The sequence below is a fragment of the Spermophilus citellus genome (genome assembly GCF_964194105.1).
Source record: "Spermophilus citellus genome assembly, chromosome: 6".
In the NCBI taxonomy this organism is placed as follows: Eukaryota; Metazoa; Chordata; class Mammalia; order Rodentia; family Sciuridae; genus Spermophilus; species Spermophilus citellus.
In genome coordinates this window covers 153,485,168-153,508,617 of record NC_138187.1, presented here as the reverse complement: position 1 = coordinate 153,508,617, position 23,450 = coordinate 153,485,168, and the positions used below count along the sequence as shown (strand labels likewise).

General features: G+C 50.5%; 1 protein-coding gene and 1 long non-coding RNA gene across 2 annotated transcripts in view; one reads left to right on the top strand and one right to left on the bottom strand.

The window, feature by feature from the left end:
- The window catches only part of QSOX1 (quiescin sulfhydryl oxidase 1), a 37,090-nt gene extending 20,608 nt beyond the window's left edge, over positions 1-16,482 (top strand). The window contains exons 5-12 of the mRNA XM_081300262.1: positions 615-705; positions 2,659-2,804; positions 4,331-4,465; positions 6,442-6,571; positions 9,071-9,193; positions 9,883-10,030; positions 12,736-12,915; positions 14,670-16,482. Coding sequence (XP_081156388.1) covers positions 615-705; positions 2,659-2,804; positions 4,331-4,465; positions 6,442-6,571; positions 9,071-9,193; positions 9,883-10,030; positions 12,736-12,915; positions 14,670-15,433 — 1,717 coding nt within the window. The 3' untranslated portion in view covers positions 15,434-16,482. The remainder of the gene's footprint in view (positions 1-614; positions 706-2,658; positions 2,805-4,330; positions 4,466-6,441; positions 6,572-9,070; positions 9,194-9,882; positions 10,031-12,735; positions 12,916-14,669) is intronic.
- Positions 1-23,450, bottom strand: part of LOC308650944 — a 902,096-nt gene that overhangs the window by 108,353 nt on the left and 770,293 nt on the right. The window lies entirely within an intron of this gene.

Genomic DNA, 23,450 nt, shown 5'->3' with positions numbered 1-23,450 from the left:
TAGTAACTTCCCCGATTGTGGGGATAAAATTTGCCTTTTTAATCATTTCCACCTGAGAAAGCTGGGCCTCAGCTTCCTCATCTTAGACTCATCTTGGATTTTGTTAGCTTGGAGGTCTCCTGCACCTAGGACTTTCTGGTTCTTTGGTTCCCCCTTTTTGCCCACTTCTGAGAGGAACTTGCAGTTTTCCCACTTAGTGTGACTTTCCACAGGATCAGGGCTCGTATCCAATGGGTTCTAATCACTATTCTCCTAGGGGAACATAAAACCATGTCCAGTAACCCTGGGCCTTACCCAGAACATAGTGACATCTGGGTCTCAAGGCATCCTTGCCAGTCCTTCCCAGCCTGCCTCCTGCTCACTCCTGACTCCTAAAATAAGAAGAAAAAAACCAAAAAACCCAAGGTGGTTCTCTGAAGAACCAGAGTTAGGTAACAGGGGCAGCATCCTTTGAGACCAAGGGTTTGGCTTTCTCTCGCTGCAGGACTGGCAGAGGGAGAAGAGTCTCCACAGAGCCACAGGGTAGTGTGGCTGGACTTGCAGCACTGCATGGTCAGTTATGCCTTGTTCCCAATGGCTGTAGAGAGAGTGACCTCCTGAGTTGTCTCTTGCAGGCTGGAAGAGATTGAAGGATTTTTTGCAAGAAACAATGAAGAGTATCTGGCCTTGATCTTTGAAAAGGAAGGCTCCTACCTGGGTAGAGAGGTGAGGTGCCTCTGTTTTCCTGCAACTCTGGGATAGCTGCTGGGAGGAAGTCCCAGTTAAGAAACAGCTTTTCCTGCCAAGCACTGGGATCTTGGCCTTTTGCGTTTCTTAGTCTGGCACCAGCCTGACCCCTGCTGGGGGAGATGGGAAGTGTAGGAGCTAAGCCTTTCTGTTTATAACCTCTGTTCATTCTTAATCTCCTTCACTGAAACCAAACATAACTGAAAACTGCTGCTTTTCGAGTATAGGAATAGGTTGATGACATACAGCTGCTGATCACCACAACTAGCAGACCACCAAATATGTCTAGGATCACATGGCTGGTAAAGTAGAACACGGCTTTGGCCCAGGTCTGTCTGGCTTCAAAGCCTGTGTTGTTTCCACATTGCCCCAGCCACATAGAATTGGAATAGAGAATTGGGGAGGGGGAGACATTAGAGATGGCCCAGTCCCCTCATGAAGAAATGGTGTCCTTTACCAGGCGGTACAGATTGAATTTCCACTCCATCATTTACATGGTATGTCTGTGGTCAAGTTATTCAACTTTTTCAGCCTTATTTCCTTGTCTGTAGAGTAGTGATGGTTATGTTTCTTCCTAGCATAGCTGGACAGTTTAGGTAACAGCACATGGATTAGTAGCCAGCACATGGTAGGTGCTTTATAAAGCTCTATCCCATTGTCTAATGCAGAGAGCACCTGCTCTGCTGTTGGCTTGTGGACTTCCCTGCAAACTGCCTGGGAGCTTTTCCCAGATTAGAGTGGGAGGCAGTTCAGGGAGATAAGACCTGAAGGGGTGATGGGGAACACCATGGTGGGCCCAGATGGCTCTCCTGCAGAAACAAGTTGATGGTGCTCTGGATCTAAGCCAGAATCCCTTACGGTACTTCAGCTCCTCGGAGAAAACACAGGGAAGAGGGAGGTAGAGGGCAGCTTTGCTGAAGGAGTATCCAGTTCTCAGGGTTCCCTGTCCATGCCTGGGGCCAGGCTTGTTAGGCAGGTGTGATTGATAGATGCTGATGGGAATCAGCTCTTTTCCCCTCATCCCGAGTTCCCATAACCAGGGCAGGGCCACATGGGTGGAGCCCGCAGCTCTGTGTTCATGCGGTCATGCTTAGGAGGGTGAATTGGAGAGGCAGGACGGTGGTATGGCTGAAAGTCAGGTTCTGGAGTTCAGGCCCGTGTTAGCCGTGGGACCTAGAGACATGAGTCACTTCTCGTGGTTCTTCAGCTACAAATCGTTTTTAAATAAATACTTATGCGCCTAACTGAGTACTGGTTGTCATTACAAGTATTTTTATAAAATTAACCTGTGCAGTCTTCACAACGGCCCTCTGAGATTGCTGTTGCTGTTGTAGTTGCTGTAGTTTTGCAGGTGAGGGATTTGAGCCAGGGAGAGGTTTGCTCCCATGGCACCAGGACACTCACACTGGCAGCCATAGTGCACTGCCCTGATGGTTGTCCCTATTCAGTGTTATTCTGAAGATTTTAATGATCTATATAAAATACATAGTATGTGATAAATGTTAGCTAATATTGTCCCTTATATCTTTCTAAAAATAAAAGAAGTATATTTTTCTGACCAAAAATATAATTAGAAAGCTTTATAAATATAAGGAAAAAAAGCCCCATATTTTACTGGGCCTTTTACTATTACTTTTATTGGTAAGGAAATTATATTAAATTGGGACTGCCCTGGGAAATGCAAAGTATGAGGTCTGTGCACTTACAAAGTGCACCACCTCTTGGGTGGTGTTTGGCACTTGTTACCTGCGGGCTGGAATCTTGTGGTGGTACAAGACTCTCATTCTTCACTATGGTCTACTCTTAGAAAGGCTTTGAGTCTGAACAGACTATAGCTGCCAACTGGTGCCTACCCAGCACTGAACTGGGACTCAGCCCCTGACCCCCTTTACCCAATGGCGTGGCCCCTCAGATGTCTTACTGTCTCTGCAGGTAACTCTGGACCTATCCCAGCACCAAGGCATGGTGGTGCGCAGGGTCTTGAACACGGAGGGCAATGTGGTGAGCAAGTTTGGTGTCACTGACTTCCCATCTTGTTACCTGCTGTTTCGGAATGGCTCTGTCTCCCGAGTCCCTGTGTGAGTACTTTGTCTCCCTGCTCTCTCTTCCTCCTGTGCTCATTCTGCCTGCTGCCTGCCTGCCTAGAGAGGACACAGCCCTAGCAGACAGATCCTTTCTCCCTGGAGATTCTTTGGAGGACAGGAGAAGCAGATGTCTGCCCTCTGTGTGGGACAGGGCCCTATGGCCTCCACAGCTCAGAAGTCCTGCCTCAGTCCTGACTGCTTCTACACCACCCACACCCAGCCCTGATCCTGTTTCCCATCCTTCCCTATCCACAGACAAACTCATTGGCAGGCTTCAGGCCTGGCAAGGACTCAAATATGCCTGACCCTCCCTCCCTTTGGTTTTCTAATTGCAGAAAAGTTCATTAGGATCCAGACAATAGCCTGTTCCAAAATGCTGAGAGAAAACAATCAGGCTAGCCTCAGCCCCACTGTCAGGCTCCTGCTGCTGAATGGCCTGTTAAATGGCGCCAGATGGTGCCTTGGTGCCCTCCCTGGGCAGATGATTGATGTCACCCTGGCCCCACAGGCAGCAGCTCGAGGGCAGGGTGATCCAGGCTCGCCTGAGGTGCCCAGTGAGTCGCCCCTCGGGGCCATTAGTGCCATCCTACACTGACACTGGGCACGGTGGACACTTACCCTTGCTCTGGCCCAGATCACCAGGCAGCCCTGGAGCAGGCCTGTCAGAGACTCAGGAAGCACGATGGCCACAGGGGGATGGTAGGGCTAGATTCTGGGCAGGCCCAGAAAGTGCCAGTCCTGGTGGGGACAAGAAGCATTGTTTCCTCACTTGGAGTTGGTGGAGGGGAAAATTGTTTGTGACGATGCTGCTCCCAAGCCATCTGCTCATCGATAAATGCTGGGCCAGGACGGTGGAGTGGAAAGCAGAGTTTCCTGATGCCAGCTCCCATGGGCACTGCAGTGCACTGCTGCTGGGCATGGTGTTTCTTCTGCCCCGTGGCCTGAGCCTGGTGAGGGAAGTTTGTGTTCAGGTGAGGTTTCTTGCCCTTGAGGACTCCTCTGTATCAGAAGAGAGAAACCAAAAGATTTGGAGGATCCTGGTAGTTCTTTGCTATTGTTATTAAGATTTCTTAATCACTTATCAAACTCCCTTAACTTCCTCCGGAAGAAATGCCACCTCATGACACCTCAGAGCAGGCTATGAGGGGGGCTGCCTTGAGATTGGTGCCTTCTGGAGCCTTGGGTCTGTGGGGAGGGGAGTCAAGCCCAGCCATCCCTGTCCATGGGCAGGACTAACACTGTGCCCAGAGGGGCCCACTTCCCTGCCAGGTGCTTGTCCCACACGCTCCTGACCTGGCCCTCCTGGATATAGCTGCTTTTCCAGATGGTTTCCTGCAACAGTCTTGTACCCCAGAGGCTTTCCCTAGTGTGCAGTGAATGGGAAGGTTGATGTGAGGCCTGGGAGTCCCACCTTTGACCTCCAAAACAAGACGGAACCAAGTTTGTAAACTTCATAAGCCTTTCTGTCACCCTGCTTCATTCTGACATTGATCAGCCTCCCTGTGCCCTCTTCCCCACAGGCTGGTGGAATCCAGGTCCTTCTACACTGCCTACCTGCAGAGGCTCTCTGGGCTCACCAGGGCGGCTCCCCAGACCACAGCTGTACCTACCATTGCTGACAAGGTAGCACCCACGGTGTGGAAATTGGCCGATCGGTAAGGCCATGTCCTGTTCTCCACTTACCCCTTCCCGCTCTGTGACAGACACTGTCTTGCCCGTCCAGTTCCTGTCATAGGTATAGCATCTGCTGTTCTGAGCCTATGCTCTCCCATCCCCAAGGGCTGGTCTTGGCCTTTGGGGGTGCCCAGCTGCTGGCCATGCATAGGAGAGCCTTGCTGTGTGAGTTAGCTGGTGGCCTCAGTGTCTGCTGACTGGGCCCCATGCCGTACGTATGTAGAGACTGCTACTGCTGAATAGCATACATGTCCCTCACAGTGGAGGGAATACTGTCCAGTGCCCACCTGGCTGAAGCTAAACTCTATTCAAGAATAAGTAGATCAGCTTGGAAGGATACTCAGCGGCCTGCAAACCAACTCCCCACCCAACTCCCCATTGCTGCTAGGAAGATGCCCACCTCACTGGAATGCCTCTGGTGTCAAGGAAAAGTAATTTTTCCAGGTAGTTCATAACTTTGTGCATGGTTGTAGCATGAGAAAGCTGCTATTATCTCTTAAGCTCCTTGGCTTTGCTCCTGTAGTAGACATCCTGTTTGCTGGGCAGGGAGATGGTGCTGTGGACCTCTGCTCTGGCACCCAGCTCTGTACCAAGGGGAAATATCTGTGTAGCTCAGAGCGGGGTCAGGAAAGTGACCTCCTTGAGAGGGCTGAACAAGAAACTTGTGGGAAGGTCCTAGAAGGGTTTCAAGAAGGAATTTGCATCTAGCATATGGGATTTAGGGTGGTGAGGACCAATGGAGAGGTTTTTAGTAATCAAGGGAGAAGGAAAGAGAAACCAAGAAGTGGTAGTGGTCATTATGAGCATTCAAGTTATGATTATTTGCTCAGAACATAAAACAAAGCTCAACCTTTCACTGATGGTCTGATGAGTGAGCTAGAGAAGTTATGATTATATGATAATTATTACATATTAGTATAATAGCTGATGTGCCCAGCTCTGTGCTGGGGACCTTCCTTACATTATCTCATGCAGTTCTCACTCAAGTCCCTTCTTGAGGCAGAAACAATTATGGAGAGGAAAAGTGAGGGCCAGGGACACCAGAGTGGGCAGAGGGGACTTTGCCCTGAGAGGCACTCACCATGCTGACCTGGTTGCTTGTCTTGTTGACACTGTGCACCTATAGGAGGCAGATGAATGGAGTGATTGATTTATGTTCCAGGTGAGGCCACTGAGGCCCAGGAAGGAAAGCTGAGTTGCTCAGGCTCTCAGAACTAGCTCGCCCTAGAGCTGAGGCCAGAACCAGGTGCCAGGAGGCAGGGGTAGAGAAGCAGCCAGCGCTTGAGGGCCCTTCCCATCAGAGTCCTGAGCTGACCCCAAGGGAGCATGATGGCATGTGGTGACGCTACCATCTGGATCCTTCAGTCCCTCCCTCCAGGGCTGGAGGAGGTAAGAAGTGGGGTCCCCTTGAGACCTGAGATGTGGCAGCTCTGAATACATCACAGCTTCTCCACCACACCAGTCCCCAGTCTTGGTGACAGCTAAACTCTTGGTCTCTCAAAGAGGGCCCAGCTTTTCCAGAGCTCTGCGTGTGCACTGTTGTCCTCAGAGGTCTTTGCTCAGAACACAAAACGAACGAAGCTCAGCCTTTCACTGATGGTGTGATGAATGAGTCAGAAAAAAGGACTGATTCTGGACCTGGATAGGAGAAGTCCCTGCTCCCTGGCAGGAGCTACTGAGAGAATTTTACATCTTATATTTAATCTTCTTAGCAACCTACCCATGAAGAATGTATTATTGTTCCTATAGTACAGATGAAGAATTGAGGCTCAGAGAAGTGAAGTTATTCACCCAAGCTTCCTCAGCAAATTGCTAGCAGAGCCAAGTGCTAATTTATAGGACTCTGTGACCATTAGCAATGCCCCTCCTCTTCTTTCCCTCTACTCCTGAATGCTCCTCCCTATCCCAGGCCCTGTGGTTAATTCCCTTTTCACTCTGTCTTCCTCTGGGTCCTCAGCTCCAAGGTCTACATGGCTGATCTGGAATCTGCGCTGCACTACATCTTGCGGACAGAAGTGGGCAAATTCTCAGTCCTGGAGGGGCAGCGCCTGGTGGCCCTGAAAAAGTTTGTGGCAGTGTTGGCCAAGGTGAGTGGGGCATGGCTTCCCTTGTCTGTAGTTCCTGATGTGATTAGTGTGCATGCCTGCAAACCTAGTCATGCCAGCCCCTCCTTCTAGGGGTTCAGGATCTGGACCCAACAGCTGCCCCAGCCTACCTGGGCTGCTACCCTCTAGTCTCAGCCATATCCCACACCAGTACCCCACTGCCAGGGCTAGCCCATCCCGTGCAGGGGCCAGGTGGAGCGCAGGGACCAGCTGTTCAGTGACTGTGTCATTCTTCTGCCCACCTACCTAAATCTTTTGCCTCACTTGAGCCCCAAAGTGTGGCATCTCACTCCGTGTTGGGATCACTGGGAAAGTAGGACCCCTGGGTTACCATAGTGAAAAAGAGAATTACTTTTCTTGTCTTCCTTCTTGTCTGGCCGAGGGTCCAGGACCCTGGCCTTAGCACTGTCTTCCTCTTTCCTGGGAGGAGGCATGCTGATTAGGATGGACTTCATGCCCCAGGGATGATGCCCCAGGGACCTCAGAGCCCAGCTTCTTCTCATAGGGGCATTGGGCTGACTGCTGGTTTGGCCACCCTAAGCCCTGAACTGCTGATCCAAGCTGCCCTGCTTGGCACAGGTCTGCAGCCACTGTGTGCCTCCCCTTGGGAACTTCCTGTGCCTGTCCCTTTTTCCCACCTCATCCAGAATGGCACTGAGAGGACCCTGTGAAGGAGAGTGTAGCCCAAGGCAAGATATAGTCTTTGGCCCTCATAGAGGTTCATGCAGAATTAGTCCATTCCAATAATGGAGAACTTTCCTCAGAGGCCTGAGAGCTGCCTGTTCCTCACCTCTTTGAGGCCTAAGACAGACAGCCTGGCATTAGAGGGAGAATGGTCTAGGGCCATTCTGTGTGCCAGCTTCCTGCCAGCCCTGAGAGGAACCTGTGCGTGCTTCCCCAGTGAGCCTCAGGAAAGAAAGAGGATGGCACCCTCGCACTGGACACAAAGCTGGTTTTCCGTTTGGCCCTTGTTGGGGTGGTTTGCAGCCGTATGAGGGGGAGGATGAGCCCCAGAAAGTGCCTGATATGGGCAGAGGCTTCAGCAGCCCAGCCTGCAGCAGGTGCTGGAAGTGAGTTTGTGAGGAAGGAACCCTCCTTTCCCAGAAGCCTGTGCTCTCATGGGAGTGGCTGGCAGGACTGGCCACTGGGTGGCGTGTGGTCACCAGGGTTGCCCTGCTCCCTGTAGTCCAGAGCCTTTTACTTCATCCTTTCTTCTGATACTATGGCTTCAGAAGGCGGAAAGTGCCAAGCCAAGATGATGGGAAGGTAGTGAGCCCGGGACCCTGTGTGCAGGGAGCACGCGAGGCTTGATTCTTTCCAGCCACTTCTCATAACACTTAAGGGCTTCCTTAGAGAAGGAGATCTGTAGTGGATTTTTCTGTTTGGTTATCATTCCTGTCTCTAGGATCCTTCTCTCAAATGGTTTTCTTAGCTTTTTTTTCCTCTGCAGGTTTCTCAGGGTCATTGTCCTCTCCATATATCTCTGTATTTTTTTCTTCCCTATTTTTAATTGGTGCATTATCGTTGTACATATGGTGGGGTTTGTTGGTACCTATTTGTACATGCACACAATACGATGATATAATTGGGCAGTGTCATTTCCCAGTATTCCCCTTGCCCTCCCTTCACCCTCCCCAGTCCCTTTCCTTACTCACTGATCTCCCTTTGATTTTCATGAGATCCCCTCACCGTTTTTTTTCTTTTTCCTCTCCCTAGCTTCCACATGAGAGAAAACATATAACCCTTGACTTTTGTGATTTTATCTGACCTGCTGTACTGCTGTTTCCCTCCTTCTCCCCCATTTGTACATACATGCAAACACACACATACACACACACACACACACACACACACACACACTCACTCTCACTCCTCCCTGGAGTCCTTGTGGCTTTAAAGTGCTGATACTAATAAGATTTGAGTTGACTTATTGTCAAAGTAGCTTTTCATGTTCCTCAGAGACCATTGGGAGTTACCATCAAGATTTGGATCTTGGCTCTAGGCCCCTGCGCTGGCCTATCCCCACTGGCAACCAGTGGAATACAAATGAACAATCTTTTGCCAACCTCACCCAGTGGGTCAGTCAGCTGCCCCATCAGAAGACCAGCTGAAAAGAGGACATGTGGCCCGGGTTCCCAGCAGCCTTGAGATGTGGCACAGTGCTAGGCCTTCCTCCCAGTGGAGGCATGCGGCGTGAGGGTCAGCATGAAGGCCTGAGCCTTCCTGGGAGAGACCTGCAGGGCTCATCTCCACTTAGGCTCTCCTTTCTCCTCCCCTTTCTCAGACCTTAACCAGCTGCCCCAGAGCAAAGGCAGTAAGGAATCCATGTTTGTACTTTAGGTAGAATATTTTCTTGATGGTTTTGGAATGAGAAGAAAACCCCACCTTAGCCCACATCTAATAGGCCCTGCCCTCTGCAGGATTGTGAGACTCTGGTAGAATTGCTTTTCACCTTTCGATTTTCACCTGTCCTCCTCACAGTATTTCCCTGGCCAGCCCTTGGTCCAGAACTTCCTGCACTCAGTCAATGACTGGCTTAAGAGGCAAAAGAAAAAGAAAATTCCCTACAGTTTCTTTAAAGCTACCTTGGACAGCAGAAAAGAGGTGAGTCTTGGGGGTAGTGAAAACCTTCTCCCCAGGCTTGATACTTTTGGGAATTCAGGTGGTGAGCACTGTAATCTCCCACCTCTTCCACCGTTGGCATTCTGGTGATCTTGACATTAATACTTGATAGACTGCTGTTTACTGAGCCCCACACATATATCTCAATTAATCCTCATAAATTAGTGGAAGGTAGATTTTGTTCCCATTTAGCAAATGAAGAAACAGAGATTAAGAGAGGTTAAATGATTTATCTGGGATCCTGTAGTGCTGGTTAGTGTTTGGGCTAGGATTGAAAAACGGTGAGGCACCAGAGTTTCTAGCTGCCACTATGCACCGCCTTTGAGGTTGTTGCCCTCCTTGGAATTGCCTCTGCAGCACTACCTCTCTAGGCTTCTGCACACTGGATCACTACAGCCTTATAATAAATGCAGACCTTATAATAAATAGAGTTTAGGGTGTCAAAGCTTGGGGGAACCTGATTTTTTACACATGGGGAGTCGAGGCTAGGATGAGGGTGTGAATTCATTTGTGTCATCTGCCGCCTTGGATGGGTGGCTGGTGGGAGGAAAGTGTCAGCCCTGAGGCGATCTGTGCTGAACTTGCAGTCTCCTGGAAGCTTCTTTCTTAACCCCTGTTCCCACCCTTTGCTCTCCTTCGTGCACTCACTCACACTTGTGTGTGCTCCTTAGGACACTGTTCTTGCCAAGAAGGTGAACTGGGTTGGCTGCCAGGGGAGTGAGCCACATTTCCGGGGCTTTCCCTGCTCCCTGTGGGTCCTCTTCCACTTCCTGACTGTGCAGGCAAGTCAGCAAAGCATAGACCACTTGCAAGAGCCAGGTAAGTTCAGGGTCTGACCCATGGCTGTGCTCCTCTTGCCTTGTCCTGTCCTCCTCTTGCCTTGTCCTGTCCTCCCAGGGATAGGTGGTAGGACTGCTCCCTGCCGCCCATATTTAGGGAATGGGTCAGAGACAGCCTTGGGGCTCCAGCGGGATCTCTGCATTGGAAGCTGGCCACACACAGCCAGAATGGAACTGGTCCCAAATTGAAGGACTTTGAGAATTCACCTAGTCTGATCCCCTGCCTCTGGGATGATACCCCTCAGACTGGGGCATGAGGCTGCTGCTTGGCTTTGTTAGGGCTTATAGCTTGCTTTGTTTTTAGTCCTCATGAAACATTTGTGATGCTGTTTTTTATACTCCTATAAAGAAAGAAGTTCATCGTGTCTGTCTGTTGCAGTCTACAGAAATGATACTGTGCCTTGTGAATAATGTGATTGTTTCCCCCTGAAAAATAATTTTCCTGAGGAAGATGGAGAATCACATTTCCCCTGCTGCCCTGCTCCATCCCCAGGCCACACAGCTGGGCTCTGGTGACCTCCATGCCACACACCTGCTTTTAACACTGTATGGGTGGCCATCCATTTCAGTACACCTCTCCTGAGAGCCTGGTTTAATCAGGCACTGGCTCCTCTTGGAGGGTCCATAGAGACTGTCACTGTTCTCAGTGGAGGGTGTGGCAGGGTAGACAGAGGGCCCTGCTGCGTGTCAGGGCTAAGAGCCCAGGGAGAGAGAAGGGGGACCCTGCACTATTGGAGGGCAGGGCTTCACAGGGGAGGAAGAGCAAGGGAGATGGGTGGATGAGGTTTCAGCTTGATAAGAGATGCTCCCAGACAGGGGGAACAGCCTGCTGGAGGCAGAGTGAGCTCGTGGGAAGCCAGAGTCAGTGGATCCGTCTGTCCATACTTAGGGAGGATCCCCACGGTGCCAGTCACTGCCATAGGTCCTAGTTACACAATAGCTATGAGGCACTAAATCCCTGCCTTTAGGGTCCAGTAGTCTAGTGACAAGAGTGTTCACTCCAGGGGCAGTAAACAAAATTAGATCACTTGCAGTTAATGGTGAAGGCTGTGAGGAGGATAAAGCAAAGTGGTGTGTGCAGGGTGCTGTGTGCAGACGCCCCAGCTGGGGAGGTCTTCTCTGAGGAGGTGCCCCGTGCTGAGATCCTCTTCAGAGGGAAGCAGGCATGGGCATCTGGGAAGAGAACCTTCCAGGCTGTCTAGTCGGCTCAGGCAGCCGTGACAGATGCCGCAGGCTGGGTGCTTGCAATTCTGGAGGCTGAAGTCCAAGATCAAGGTGTGGCAGGCTTGGCTCCCTCAGTGACCTCTCTCCTTGCTGGTGGTTGTCACTTTCTGTGTCTTCACATGTATCTCCCTGTCTGGCTTCAGAGTTCTTCTTCTTATGAGTACAACAGTCCTACTGGACTAGGTCCCACCTCAAACCTAATTTTACCTTAATTCATTAAAGACCTGTCTTCAAATACAGCCACATTCTGAGGTACTAGGGCTTTGAACTTCAAAATAAGACTTCTGAAGGGACACAGTTCAGCTCATAAGACAGGCTTAAAACCAGGCACCGGTGCAGAGAACAAGCTTGTGTGTTTATAGCACCCAAGAAGGCCAGTGCGGGGCCTAGGAGTAAGGGAGCTGAGGCTGAAGGGGGCAGGCAAAGGAGGTGGGCGGGTGGGCATGGGGTCCTTGCTCAGGGCGGGTTTTGAATCATGGTTTACCATTAAAGAAAACCACCAGACAGTTCCACTGGGGAGTGGACAAATGAGCAATGCTCTAGGGAGGCTGCTGGGTGGGCTACCGGGCAACCAGTTAGGAAGCTGTGGATGTAGTTGAGGGGTAGACTGGATGTAGTTCCTGGTGTGCCGATGGAAGAGGTGGTCAGGCTCAGGAAGGGTTTGAAGGAACGGATGGGACCTAATGATGGACTGGAGGAAGAGGACGGAGTGGGCTTCAGAGCTTTGGAGCCTGAGCCCCTGTGGATGATGGTCATATGAGCCGAGTAATGGGAAGACTTCCGAGGGGGGAGCAAAGTCAGGGGTCTGGCATATGCCTGTCAGTCGTCTGAACAGAGGTGTGCACCATTGAGTCCAGGGTTCCTGGAGAGATGAGGATGGATTAACTTCATGGTCTTAACACGCAGAGGACAGTTAAAGCCTCAGGGATGGATGAGCTCCCTAGTGGGAAAAGAGAGAAGAGCACTGAAGAAGGAGCCCTGGGCCCAGCACCACCCAGACCACCACTAGGTGTGCAGGAGCCAGCAAGAGAGCCTGAGGAAGGGAGGCCATTGAGACTTCAAGAGGACCTCCAAAACAGTGTTTCAGGGATGAGGGTATAATCAGCTGAGTGAATGCTGCTGGAGGTGGCCCAAGATGAGACTGCCTCTGGCAAGAGGTGTTTCAGAGGATAGCACAGTGACGGCTGAGGAGTGCAGATGGTGAGGGACTAGATGGATGACCTTCAAGGAGACCCGGGGCATAGGAGTTTGGGAAGAGGTGGGGTCACCTCTAACGTGACTCCTGGAAGGGGAGAAGTAGGCAAGGAGATGCTGGACCCTTGTCACACAGGTGGGGTATCTGTGAGGAGATGACTTCAGCAGAGCTGGGGAGGACAGGCAGTGGGGAAGGGAGCCGTGGTGAGGCCTGCAGGGGCAAGCACCCCAAAGGACCCTGCACATGGCATTCCCCTCTCCCTGCAGCCCCAGGCCAGGAGGTCCTCCAGGCCATCCGGAACTATGTGCGCTTCTTCTTCGGCTGCCGGGACTGCGCTGACCACTTCGAGCAGATGGCTGCTGGCTCCATGCACAGGGTCCGGAGCCTGGATGAGGCCGTTCTCTGGCTCTGGTCTGGCCACAACAGGGTCAATGCTCGCCTCGCAGGTAAGGCAGGGCCATCTCCCAAAGCTGCAGGCATCTATGGTTGGGAAGCAGGTACTTCAGGATTGGGGGCCAGAGATGGGGGATTCTCACTGCCACCTTGGTAACAACTATGCTTCTCAGCTCACAGAGCCCTTTCACTGCTGTGCCAGTTCTGCCAACCAATGCTGTATGGTTAAGAGCCATTTTCTAGATGAGAAAACTGAGGTTGTGACACCGTAAGACCCTGGTCTTCCAAGACTATTGATGTTTTTTTCCCCTGCACTAGAGCCCCTCTGTAAGCCTGTCCCCATCTCTTCTGCCTCCCCTATCCTGCTTTCTGGCTGGTGGTGCCTCACTGTAACTAACAGGGAGGAGAGAGCGGGCTTTTCCACTCCCAGGACAGGACGCATGATAGAGTGGGCTAGAGAAGAGACAGATGCCAGGGATTGGTTCCTACATGGGCGGCCTTGGCTTCTGCTTCCTGACGTACAGTGCTTTCCTTCCCTGTGCTGGAGTCTGGTGGGTCCTACAGGCAAAAGCTTTAAATTCTAAGGACAGCGGGCGGGAAGGGAGCCATCTGTAGACAGGAGGCTGCAGTGTGTGGAGAGGAGTGCTTGGCTGTGACAGCCCTGCCCCCCCCCGGGGGGGGGGGAGCAGGTTAAAGGAGCTGAACAGAGCAGGTGCAGACGCCTGCGCCTGCACTTGGTGTGCTCTCCTGGGGCTTCCTGGTGGACTTAGAAGATGTGTGCCTGTCTTCTCCACTGCCCCTTCCACATGCCCCACCCCTGCCACCAAGTGTTCCATTTGACCCTCCAGCCCCATCGCTCAGCAAGCTCCAGCTGCTGCTGGAAGACTGGGATCCAAGGGCCCCCCCAGGGACCAGGAGCAAGTGCTCTTTCGCCCTATTTGGTGGGATCTTTTCAGATCCTACTGACAGTTAGCAGGTACATACTGCTCATTGTGCCAGCCTAATCCTGATTGGTTGCTGCATCCTGGGGCTTTGCTTACTGATTCCCATCACTTGCCTCTGTGGCTGTCTCCTAGCAGTCCACAACCTCTTTTCTTGTTAAAACTATCAGGAGAGATGCTTCCTACAAGAAGGATGGGCTTATAGGCATCCCTGAGTAGTGCTGGGCCTGAATCTGGTGGCAGGCCACCTGGGGTCCTCATAGTTACAGCTCCACACTCTGCCCAGCAAGTGCCCCCAGGCTCCCCACACCTGCCTCAAGCTTCCTGCCTGCCTACCCTGAGGCTGCTGTATAGAATGAGCACTTGTGGAATTGCCCTAAGCAGTGAGCTCTTACCTTAAAACATCTTCTCTTTAATCATAAAAAGTCAGAGTTTCACTGTATAAAATTTGGAAAATTTCAGAAAAATGGGGGAGAGGGGTGATAAATACTAAAAATGGGGGAGAGGGGTGATAAATCTGTTTGTACCAGAGTACAAAACAGATCATTCCAAGATTTTTTGCCCTTTCCATGTCTGGTCCAGAATGTAAACGGGCAACAGAACCACAAAGGGGTAAAGTGGGCCAGGTCACCCCTGGGAAGTGGCTGAAACCACAGAGTACCAGATGTGGTGGGCAGGAATCCTCATGTGATGGGTGCCATGAGCCAGGCTCTGGGGACTTTCCACCTGCAGCTGTCACCTCCGTCCTTTGGAAGACATGGTGAGCCCTTTTTGCAGAAGAGGAAGCTGCTGTTCTGAATGAAGGAGGTCTGGGCTCCTGGGCAGGCCCAGAGTCACAGCCTGCCCGTGTATGCTTCCCTCCCCAGGTGCCCCCAGTGAAGACCCACAGTTCCCCAAGGTGCAGTGGCCACCTCCTGAACTCTGTTCTGCCTGTCATAATGAACTCAGTGGGGAGCCTGTGTGGGACCTGGGTGCCACCCTCAACTTCCTCAAGGCCCACTTCTCCCCGCAAAACCTCGTTCTGGACTTTCCTACAGCTGGGCCAGCCCCCCGAAGGGGTGCACAGAGTTTGGCAGCTACCCCAAAGCTGGGGATGGGAGTGCTGGAAATGGTGACCAGAAATTCAACACTGGGTCCTGAGCAGACTGAGCCCAAAGAGTACCCTGGAGCTGCAGTCCCAGATGTCCCAGCTGAGAGACCTGAGGCAAGTGGCACCCCAGAGCTGCCTGCTGGCCTTGCGGTGAGCACAGCTGCTCCTGAGCACATGAAAGAGCTCCAGAGTGGTGTGCCGGAGCAGCCCCAGGAGCAGCGACACTTCAACAAGCGAGACACCAGGGAGCTGTTGGCTGGGGCCTGGGCTGAGGAGAACCACAGAGGCCCTGCAGCACTGAGGCAAGGAGGCCGAGGCTTCAAGCAGCTAGCCCACATCCCTGAGGGGGAGCCAAAGGCTCTAGCGGTGTCAGGCCACGGCCAGTGGCTGCAGGTGCTAGGAGGGGGCTTCTCCCACCTGGACATCAGCCTCTGTGTGGGGCTCTACTCCCTGTCCTTCATGGGCTTGCTGGCAGTGTATACCTACTTCCGGGCCAGGATGAGAGCCCTGAAGGTCCATGCTGGTCACTCTGCAGCCTGAACCATTCAGCTTGTGAGGGGCAGGAAAGAGAGCTGCCATCTCTTGGGCTCTTCTGGCTCCTTGCCCCCTTACCTTCTTCCAGCCTCTGCCCCTGTCCAGCCCAGGAGGGTGGGAAGTCCAGGAAAACCAGTTGCTCAGGTGGACCCCCTGGGTCTGCTGGGAAGGAGAGTTCCATAGACACAAAAGACAGGAGCAGGTCCAGGTGCATTGCCCTGCGGCAGGAGGGCAGCCTCTGGCGTGGGGCTTAGGCGCAAGCCCTGGCCTCTACACCACATTCCTGTTTTCCAGCTTATTTGAAGCCCTGCCTGGTTCTTGCTGAAGCCTCAATTTCTTCTGTTTGGTCTTAGCCCTAAATTGGGGCAAGTGAGCCTAGAATTTCCAAGGTGTCTCATCTAGAGGAGGGCCGCCCAGGCTGGGTGGACTAAGTGGACCTCCTCACTGCATTCCAGGGTTCCATCCACCCCTCTCCCTCTGGATGCAAAGAGGTCTCTATACCTGAAAAAAAAGGGGGGGGGCACCTCAGACCCTTTCTGGTCTGCCCAGCCTTTAGTTCCTCAGATCTGCCTGGGGCTCTTGGCTTGGGATGGGGTTTGGGGGACTGGAGGCTTCTGGAAATAATGCTTTCTAGGTGAGGATATCTGCTACAAGAAGAGTGTAGGTTGGGGTTGGTGTGGCCTTGCCCCACTGGGCAGGTGGCAGTTGCTGGGCCGAAGGTATGTGGCTTAATTGGGGGCCTGAGGGGGTGGTGGTGGTAGGGTTTGGGGAAGGGTGCTGGATCTTCAATGCCAAGGCACTTAGCTGTTGTCTTCTCCCCACTGGGCTCTACCCCTCTCAGCTGGGTCTTTTTTTTTTTTTTTGGGGGGGGGGGTTCCATGCTAACCTTCAGATGTGGAGGGCTCTGAGCTGACAGGGGAGTGTCCTGTCTTTCAGGGTTCCACCTCCCAGGGATAGAGGTTTAAAGGATCTGAGGAGGACGGGCTGTACACATGCTGATTCCCACTCCCCACTGCTTGGGGAGGCTACGGAATAAATTATTCTTGCTAAGCCAGCGCCTGTGTGTTCTTTCACTTGCTCCTTGGAGACCAGGAGCCAGGTCTGGGCAGGATGCATAGCGCCCAACCTTGCCTGTACACAGCCAGCATACAGTTCCCAGCAAGGATGAGAACACAGGAGATATACCCACTGCCAACAGTGCTCAGGGGCCCTACAGTCCATAGGCCTTGGCATGGGCCTGAGTGATGTACAGCCGGCCTCCTGAACTCTCCAGCCCTCCCTGGGTTGCCTGCCTGCCCAGGGCCCTGAGAAGACTGTGTGCACCTGGCTCAGCTCCTCCTGGAGGGAGGGCTTGTTTATCTGGGCTGGCCTAGGCTGGCTGCTCAGTAGGGAGAGGTCTCAGATTAGAGAGCTTGCCCCTAATCCAGCCTGCCTGGTTTTACAAGGATCAGAGCAACTGGTAATGAACCTCATTAAGGGGGAGCAGGAGCCTCAATCGGATTTGGGGTTTTCTCTGTCATCTTCACACAGCTCAGATGGCCTCTGCATGGGTGGAGCAGGTGAAAGGCCAAGGACACCCCTTGTATTGGGGCAGCTGTGGGGGAGGTAGGCAGGGGTCTCTGTCCCTTGTTCCTTGCTATGTCATCTGATCTCTTTAGCTCCTGGGGTGGTTTCTCTCCTTCAGCTGGGGTCATCCACCTGCTCCCTCCGTCCTGGGCAGGCTATCTAGGACCTGGCTGGGAATCAGAGACCCACAGGCCCGCACATGACCAAGTAGGGTGTAGGAAGCTCCCAGGCACAATAGCAAGGACAGGGTTCTGTTAGCAAGTCCTGGATTTTTCAGGGGCCATATTTCCAAAACCATACCCTGATGTTTGGGTCTGGGGCTCTGCTGGAAATGCTGGTGTGGCTGCCCCAGGCAAAATGTCTGTCCACAGGGCCAGACAAGAAACTGGACCTTATTTGGGACCCACTTAGTGGTGTGGATTTGTGTGTCACAGTGAGCTTCTTTTTGCCCTGTCCCAGTCCCTCTGATTGATAGATGGGGCGGGACTCCTCAGCAGAATCGCTGCCTTTCACTTTGATTTCCCCAGGGCTCTTGTCCACAGCTTCGATAAGCCAGCCTGCGACCAGCTGGTCCCCTCCCCAACACAGGCTGCCAAACAGGGACCTGGGCTCACTGTGTCTTTCTAGGGTGTTTCTCTGTCCCTTAGGAGGCTTCCATGACAGAAGAGGAGGTCCCCAGAGGAGCCCTATAAGCAAAGGCTTCTTTTGGGGGACCCAGACAAAGAAATGAGCCTCTGTCCAACATAACCTCCTGAAGGATTCAGGGACGATTTCCTCAAGATAGCAGCGGAGCTGGGTGGGAAGGGTGAGTGGGTGTTAGCAAGGAAAACGGGGGAAGTCTGACCAAAGGCAGAGGGGGAGCACGTGCCCTGCTCAACAAAGAAAAATGGGAATAGAAAAAAGGATTCCAACAAAGGGCTTTCTTTTTAAGTTTTAAGGATTAGCTCAATGCCCTGTTGGGCTAAAGGCTGGGGATAAGACAGGAGTGACCTGCCCCCAGTGTGACAACGGAGTTTGCCAGGAAAGGACTCCAGATTTTGAGAAGTGTCCTCTGGAGGATGGAGAGCAGCAGGGAGGACATCAGGGGAATGTCTCCCTGGCCCAGGTGTGAGCCAGAGTGGAGGGAGTGGGGGCTGGGTGACAATGTGCAGGTGCACAGGGACCACAGCCTTAGGGACCTTCACTTGGTTCTGCATCTTGGGGGACCCAGCAGGCGTCTGCCTTTGGCCAGGCTCCTCCCTAGAAGTCTGGGCCTGAACCAGGGAGCACAAGTGCTGGTGGGCACAGAGGGAGCCCTTAAATCTGGCCTTGGAGATGGGGGGTCAAGTCCAGCCTTCAAGAGAATGGACTCTGGCATCTGACATCCAGGTGTGAGTCCAGCTCCTGACACTGGCTGTGTGACTTTAGGTCCCCTGTCAGTGACAGTAAACTACAAAATTTCCAGACAGTTGTTCCATGCTGGGCAAACAGTAAGTGCTCAATGATGGTAGCCCACTGTTTACGTCCAGTTCCTGTCTTACTAAAACAAACTCAAAGGGCCCCTGTGCTGGGGGGGGGGGGGCTTTCACACAGGATATTCTGTGAAGGTGTCCCTAGAGTTGTGCCTCCAGGTGCCAGCCCTTGGGCCACCACATTAGGTACTATTGTCCAGGGCTCAGGGAAGGCGTTCAGTGGAAATAATGCCACCCTGCTCCCATCCACCTCCGCAGAGGTGGAGCTCTTCATGAGGTGGGCTTTAAGAAGCTTTGGAGTTTGTTTCTGTCTACAAAATGTTTATACTACTGCAGAATCAATAATTACCAGTTTTAATCTTTGCACTCATTTAAATCTCATTTAATCCCCCAACAGCCCTAGATGAAGAAATTGAGGTTTAAGGAGATTAACAAATGTCCTATGCCCTTTATCTCCACCCAAATAAATAAATTTGCCTTTGTTCTCACAAATGGCAAGAGATGGATCTAGGTCTTGAACCCAGATCTGCCCTCTCAACCATCAAGCTCTGATGTACGATTCTCTTCATATTCTGTTCCATTTAGAGCAGTTACAGAATTCTCTGGTGGTATTGGAGCTGAACATGCCAGTCCTGTTTCCTTCCAATAAGAACATTAACTACTCTTTTGGTTTTCTAAATTTTTAGACTGGTGATTGGCACCTGACTGGAGTAAGTAGACCATTTGGGATGATTTCTGGGGTGTGGTGTGTTGGTGGCAAGGAGTGGGGACATCCTCAAAGAAATCCACCTCTTCTGGAGCTCTTGCCCTGTTCCTTACATGGGGGCAGAGTGTCCTGTCTAAGGTTCATGGTGGGCTAGATAGAAGAGGGGTCACTGACCAATGGACATGACCTTGGGTGAGCCATTCACTTCCTCAGCCTCAGCTTCCTCACTCATGAAAGGAGGCCACAGACTTAGCTTGCTGCCCACTGGGGTCCAGGCCCCTCTTTCACTGACAACTCAATAGGGAGCTGAGGTGAGGGTTTGCCCTGCAGGGCCCTCCAGGACAGATGACTCCTGGCTGAAGGAGCCACAGCCTCTTGGTTTGTATCCTGATGGAGGTCCAGGACAGCTGTGGAAGAGGAAAGCTCTCACAGCCTGAGAGTTTGGACACTGTGCCCCTAGGCCTCCTCAGCCTACCCCCACTGAGTTTCCTCTCACAGTGACCCTCCAGAGCTGCCTCCAAGCACTCCCCGCCCCTGGCCTCTGGACTCCCCTCCCATTGCACTGCCTCTGAGGGGAGGCTGCTGTGGAGTCAGGCCAGCAGGACTCTGGCCCCAGCTCTCAGGACTAAGCCAAGTCCCAAGGAAACAGCCTGTGCACTCCACCCACCTGTGCCTGCTTTTGTGTCCTCACACCAGGTCAGGCTTCTGGGCATCCAGCCTGACCTCGCCTATCCCGTCCCGACACGTGCTTCCCCCTGCTCTGCACACCCAAGAGGGAACACGTTGTCCCCTCATCCCTCCAGGCCCTGCTGGACCTAAGCCCTCTGACTGATCTGGTAGTTTGGTCTCCTTAATGGAAGGACCCAGCTGTTGGAGCCCTGGTGACAGCTCAGGGTGGAGGAGACCTCCTCTTAGGCTTGGCCTCTCTGAGGAGTGTGCTGGTGACCCAGAGAGAGTTCTGGGACTGCACAGGGCGGATGGCCCAGTCTCTGGTCATCCTCATGGTCCCCTTCTAGGATTCACTGCTGCCTAGGGTGGGTTGGGGGATGGCAGGCGTGGGTCACAGAAAAGAGTCTGGAGGTCACAGGGTACAGGTGGGGGCATCTGAGGATGCAGGACATAAGAGCCAAGGGGCAGTCTTTGGGGGAGTGAGGAAGACTCTCAGCATCTACATGGATTCCGATTCTGAGGGATCTACCCAAGTGCTTCTCCAGCAGGACTTGATCATCTACCCCTGAGGGCAAAGGCCTCCCCCTGCAGCCACCGAGTTCCTCCCAAAGACAGCAGCCTCCGGTGTTGCAGTTAAACTTCTCCACCTCTGTGTTGCGGCCTGCCTCTCACCCACAATGAAGGAGCAGCTCGAAGTTGGAAGGGACTGAAAATCTCACTCAGCCCGAATTTGCTCACAATGTCCCCACCAAGTTGTTAGTCCTCTCAAGGTTCTGGTGGTCTCAGAGTTCTGCCTTGGGGGCAATTGTTTACCACTGAGATTGACAATATGAATCATTTGGGGGCAAGTTCAGCTAAGATCCCACTTTCACACCAAATACCAAAACTCATGCAAAACAACAAAAAAGACAGGAAGGTGGGTCTGGGGTTGAGGCTCAGTGGTAGAGCACTCACCTAGCACAGATGAGGCACGCCATCCTCAGCAGCACATAAAGATAAATAAATAAAGGTACTGAGTCCATCTAGAACTAAAAGAGATTTAAGAAAACAAAAAGTCAGGAAAGCACAGTTGTATGCTTCACTTTTTTTTTCTTTTCAGTTTTTTAAACCTTTTTAACTGATACATAAAACATTAAAACTGTACATATTAATGGGATAATGTGATATTTTGATAGATTAATATACACTATGTAATGTTCATATCCATGTAAATGTATCCCTTCTATTATTTCTCTATGGTGAAAACTTCAAAAATCCTTCTCGCTTTGGAAATGCACAGCACATTGTCCTCATGACTAGTTCACAATCTCGCTGTTTTTGAAAGCATGGAAACGAGGGGAAATCAGGGCGAGACTTCACTCAACATCACTTCTTTAAAAGTAAGTTGAAATAGCAAACAAAATCAAATGGCTTATTGAATATTTAGTAACTGGAAAAGAAATCTTATTCTTGCACAGCAAGCAGTCTTAGAATGAGCTGGGCCTGCAGGACATAGGACCTGGAGATGTCCAAGAAGGACCCATTTCTATAAAATATATGTATATGCTTACATATAATTATATTTAATATATATATTTTAATAATATATAAATATATGGATATATTATGCCTATAATGTAATTATATACATAAATTTTATATATGATTTTATATATAATATATATTTTATAATATAAAATTATACATGTGAGTATATAAATTTTATATATATATAAAATTAGTCTGGAAGAATATACACCAAATATGAACACTAAGAGGGGTGCCCCAGTAGCCTGGTTCAAGTCTGGCTTAAATGTTGTTGAATTTTCTTGCAACAAAATAAGCCTTTTGAAAGGAAGATAAATACAGCCAACACTTATAGCTCAGTTGGTAGAGTGCTTGCCTTGCATGCACAAAGCCCTGGGTTCAATTCCTAGCACCACTAAACAAACAAACAAAAAGGTAACTGAAAGGAAGATGGATAGGATTAAAGGACCTTAATATTCTATTGTAAATAAGAAAAGCACTAAAGCCCCATTGAAAATAATGAGTCAAAGTATGAAAACCAAATGAGAGTTGCCACTCTTTGCCTATCCTGTTGGCAAAGATTCAATAAGTAACAACAATAATAGTGTTAGCCACAGTGAAGGGAAAGAGAAGTATCTGTTATCTATTGCTGGGTGAGAGCCTCTCCAGAACTTAGGTTTGGAACAATAGTGGTCTTAATTTTGCTCATGAATCTGCAACATGAGCAGAGCTCAGCAGAACAGCTGTCTGCCCATGCAGTAGTGAGTGGGACCACCTGGCAAGTGGGCACTGGTGGTCAACTGACTGGAAGCTTGGTTGGAGCTGAGGGCAGACACCTCACTCCTTTCCACATGGGTCTCTCTCCGTGGGATGCCCACAAATGGTGGCTGGACTCAAGGTCAGATCCAAAGACGACGAGGTGGATGTGGGAGCACTTTTACCTCCTATCCTCAGAAGTCACATAGCATTACTTTTGCCATCCTTCATCCACTGAGGCAGATACGGTGGCTCCCCCAGGGTGCAGGTACAAAGGTCTTCGCAGGTTCAAGGGGATGTCCTTGGCTACACTGTTTGAAAAGGGCCTGAAAAAGTTCTGGAAAACCATGTGAGACGGGAGATAATGTTGAGACCATTTTAAGAAACACAGTCTGCCCCCGAATCCTCTCAGATACTGTCAGTGGAGGCATAAATGGATGCAATTTTTCGGAAATATGTATAGTAATTCATAATGAAATGTAACTGGTAAAATGTCTTAAAAGCCTTAAGAAAATATATATAACCTTTGATCCAGCAATTCTATTTCTGGAATTTATCTTAGGGAAGTAACTGAGGATGTTTACTAAGATTTGCTGTATGAGAAATATGTGTAATATCAAAGAATTTTAGATTAACCTAAAGCCCAAAATGGGAGATTGATTAAATTTTGGTACATCGTAACAATGGAATGCAATGCAGACATTAAAAATGACTGTAATACATACTTTTAAACTGAAATTATTTTTATACCACATTCTTAAGAAAAACAATCAAGTTTAAAAGGTTTGATATCATTTGTTCTTATTTTTAACAAGATGTGAACACACATACGAACGTATTTATAGATATTGAATGTATGAGTGAAAACCTGGAATGTATACACCAAAATGGTAATAATGGTTAATGGTCTGTGGTGTTATGAGCATTTTCTTTCTACTTATCTATATTCTTCTTCTCTTTTCTTTATTTTTTTAATTTTAATTTTAATTTATTTATTTATTGTTAACAATACTGGGGATCAAACTCAGAGCCTTGCACATACCAGGCAAGTGTTCTACCACTGAGCCATATCCCCAGCCCCCATCAACTTTTTATTAAATATTACTTGTACAATCAAAAACACTTTTAATGAACCAAGAACATGAACTGTCAATTCACAAAAGAAGAAATACAAAGATCAATAAACATATTAAACAATATTACAATATTCTACTTTAATAATCAAAGAAGTAAAAAAAATGTGCACACTGAACCTTTTTTGAGATGGGGTCTAAGTTACCCAGGCTGGCTTGAACTTGTAATTCTCCTACTTTAGGGTCCCAAATTACTGGGATTATATGTGTTACCACTATGCATTCAGCTTGCTAAT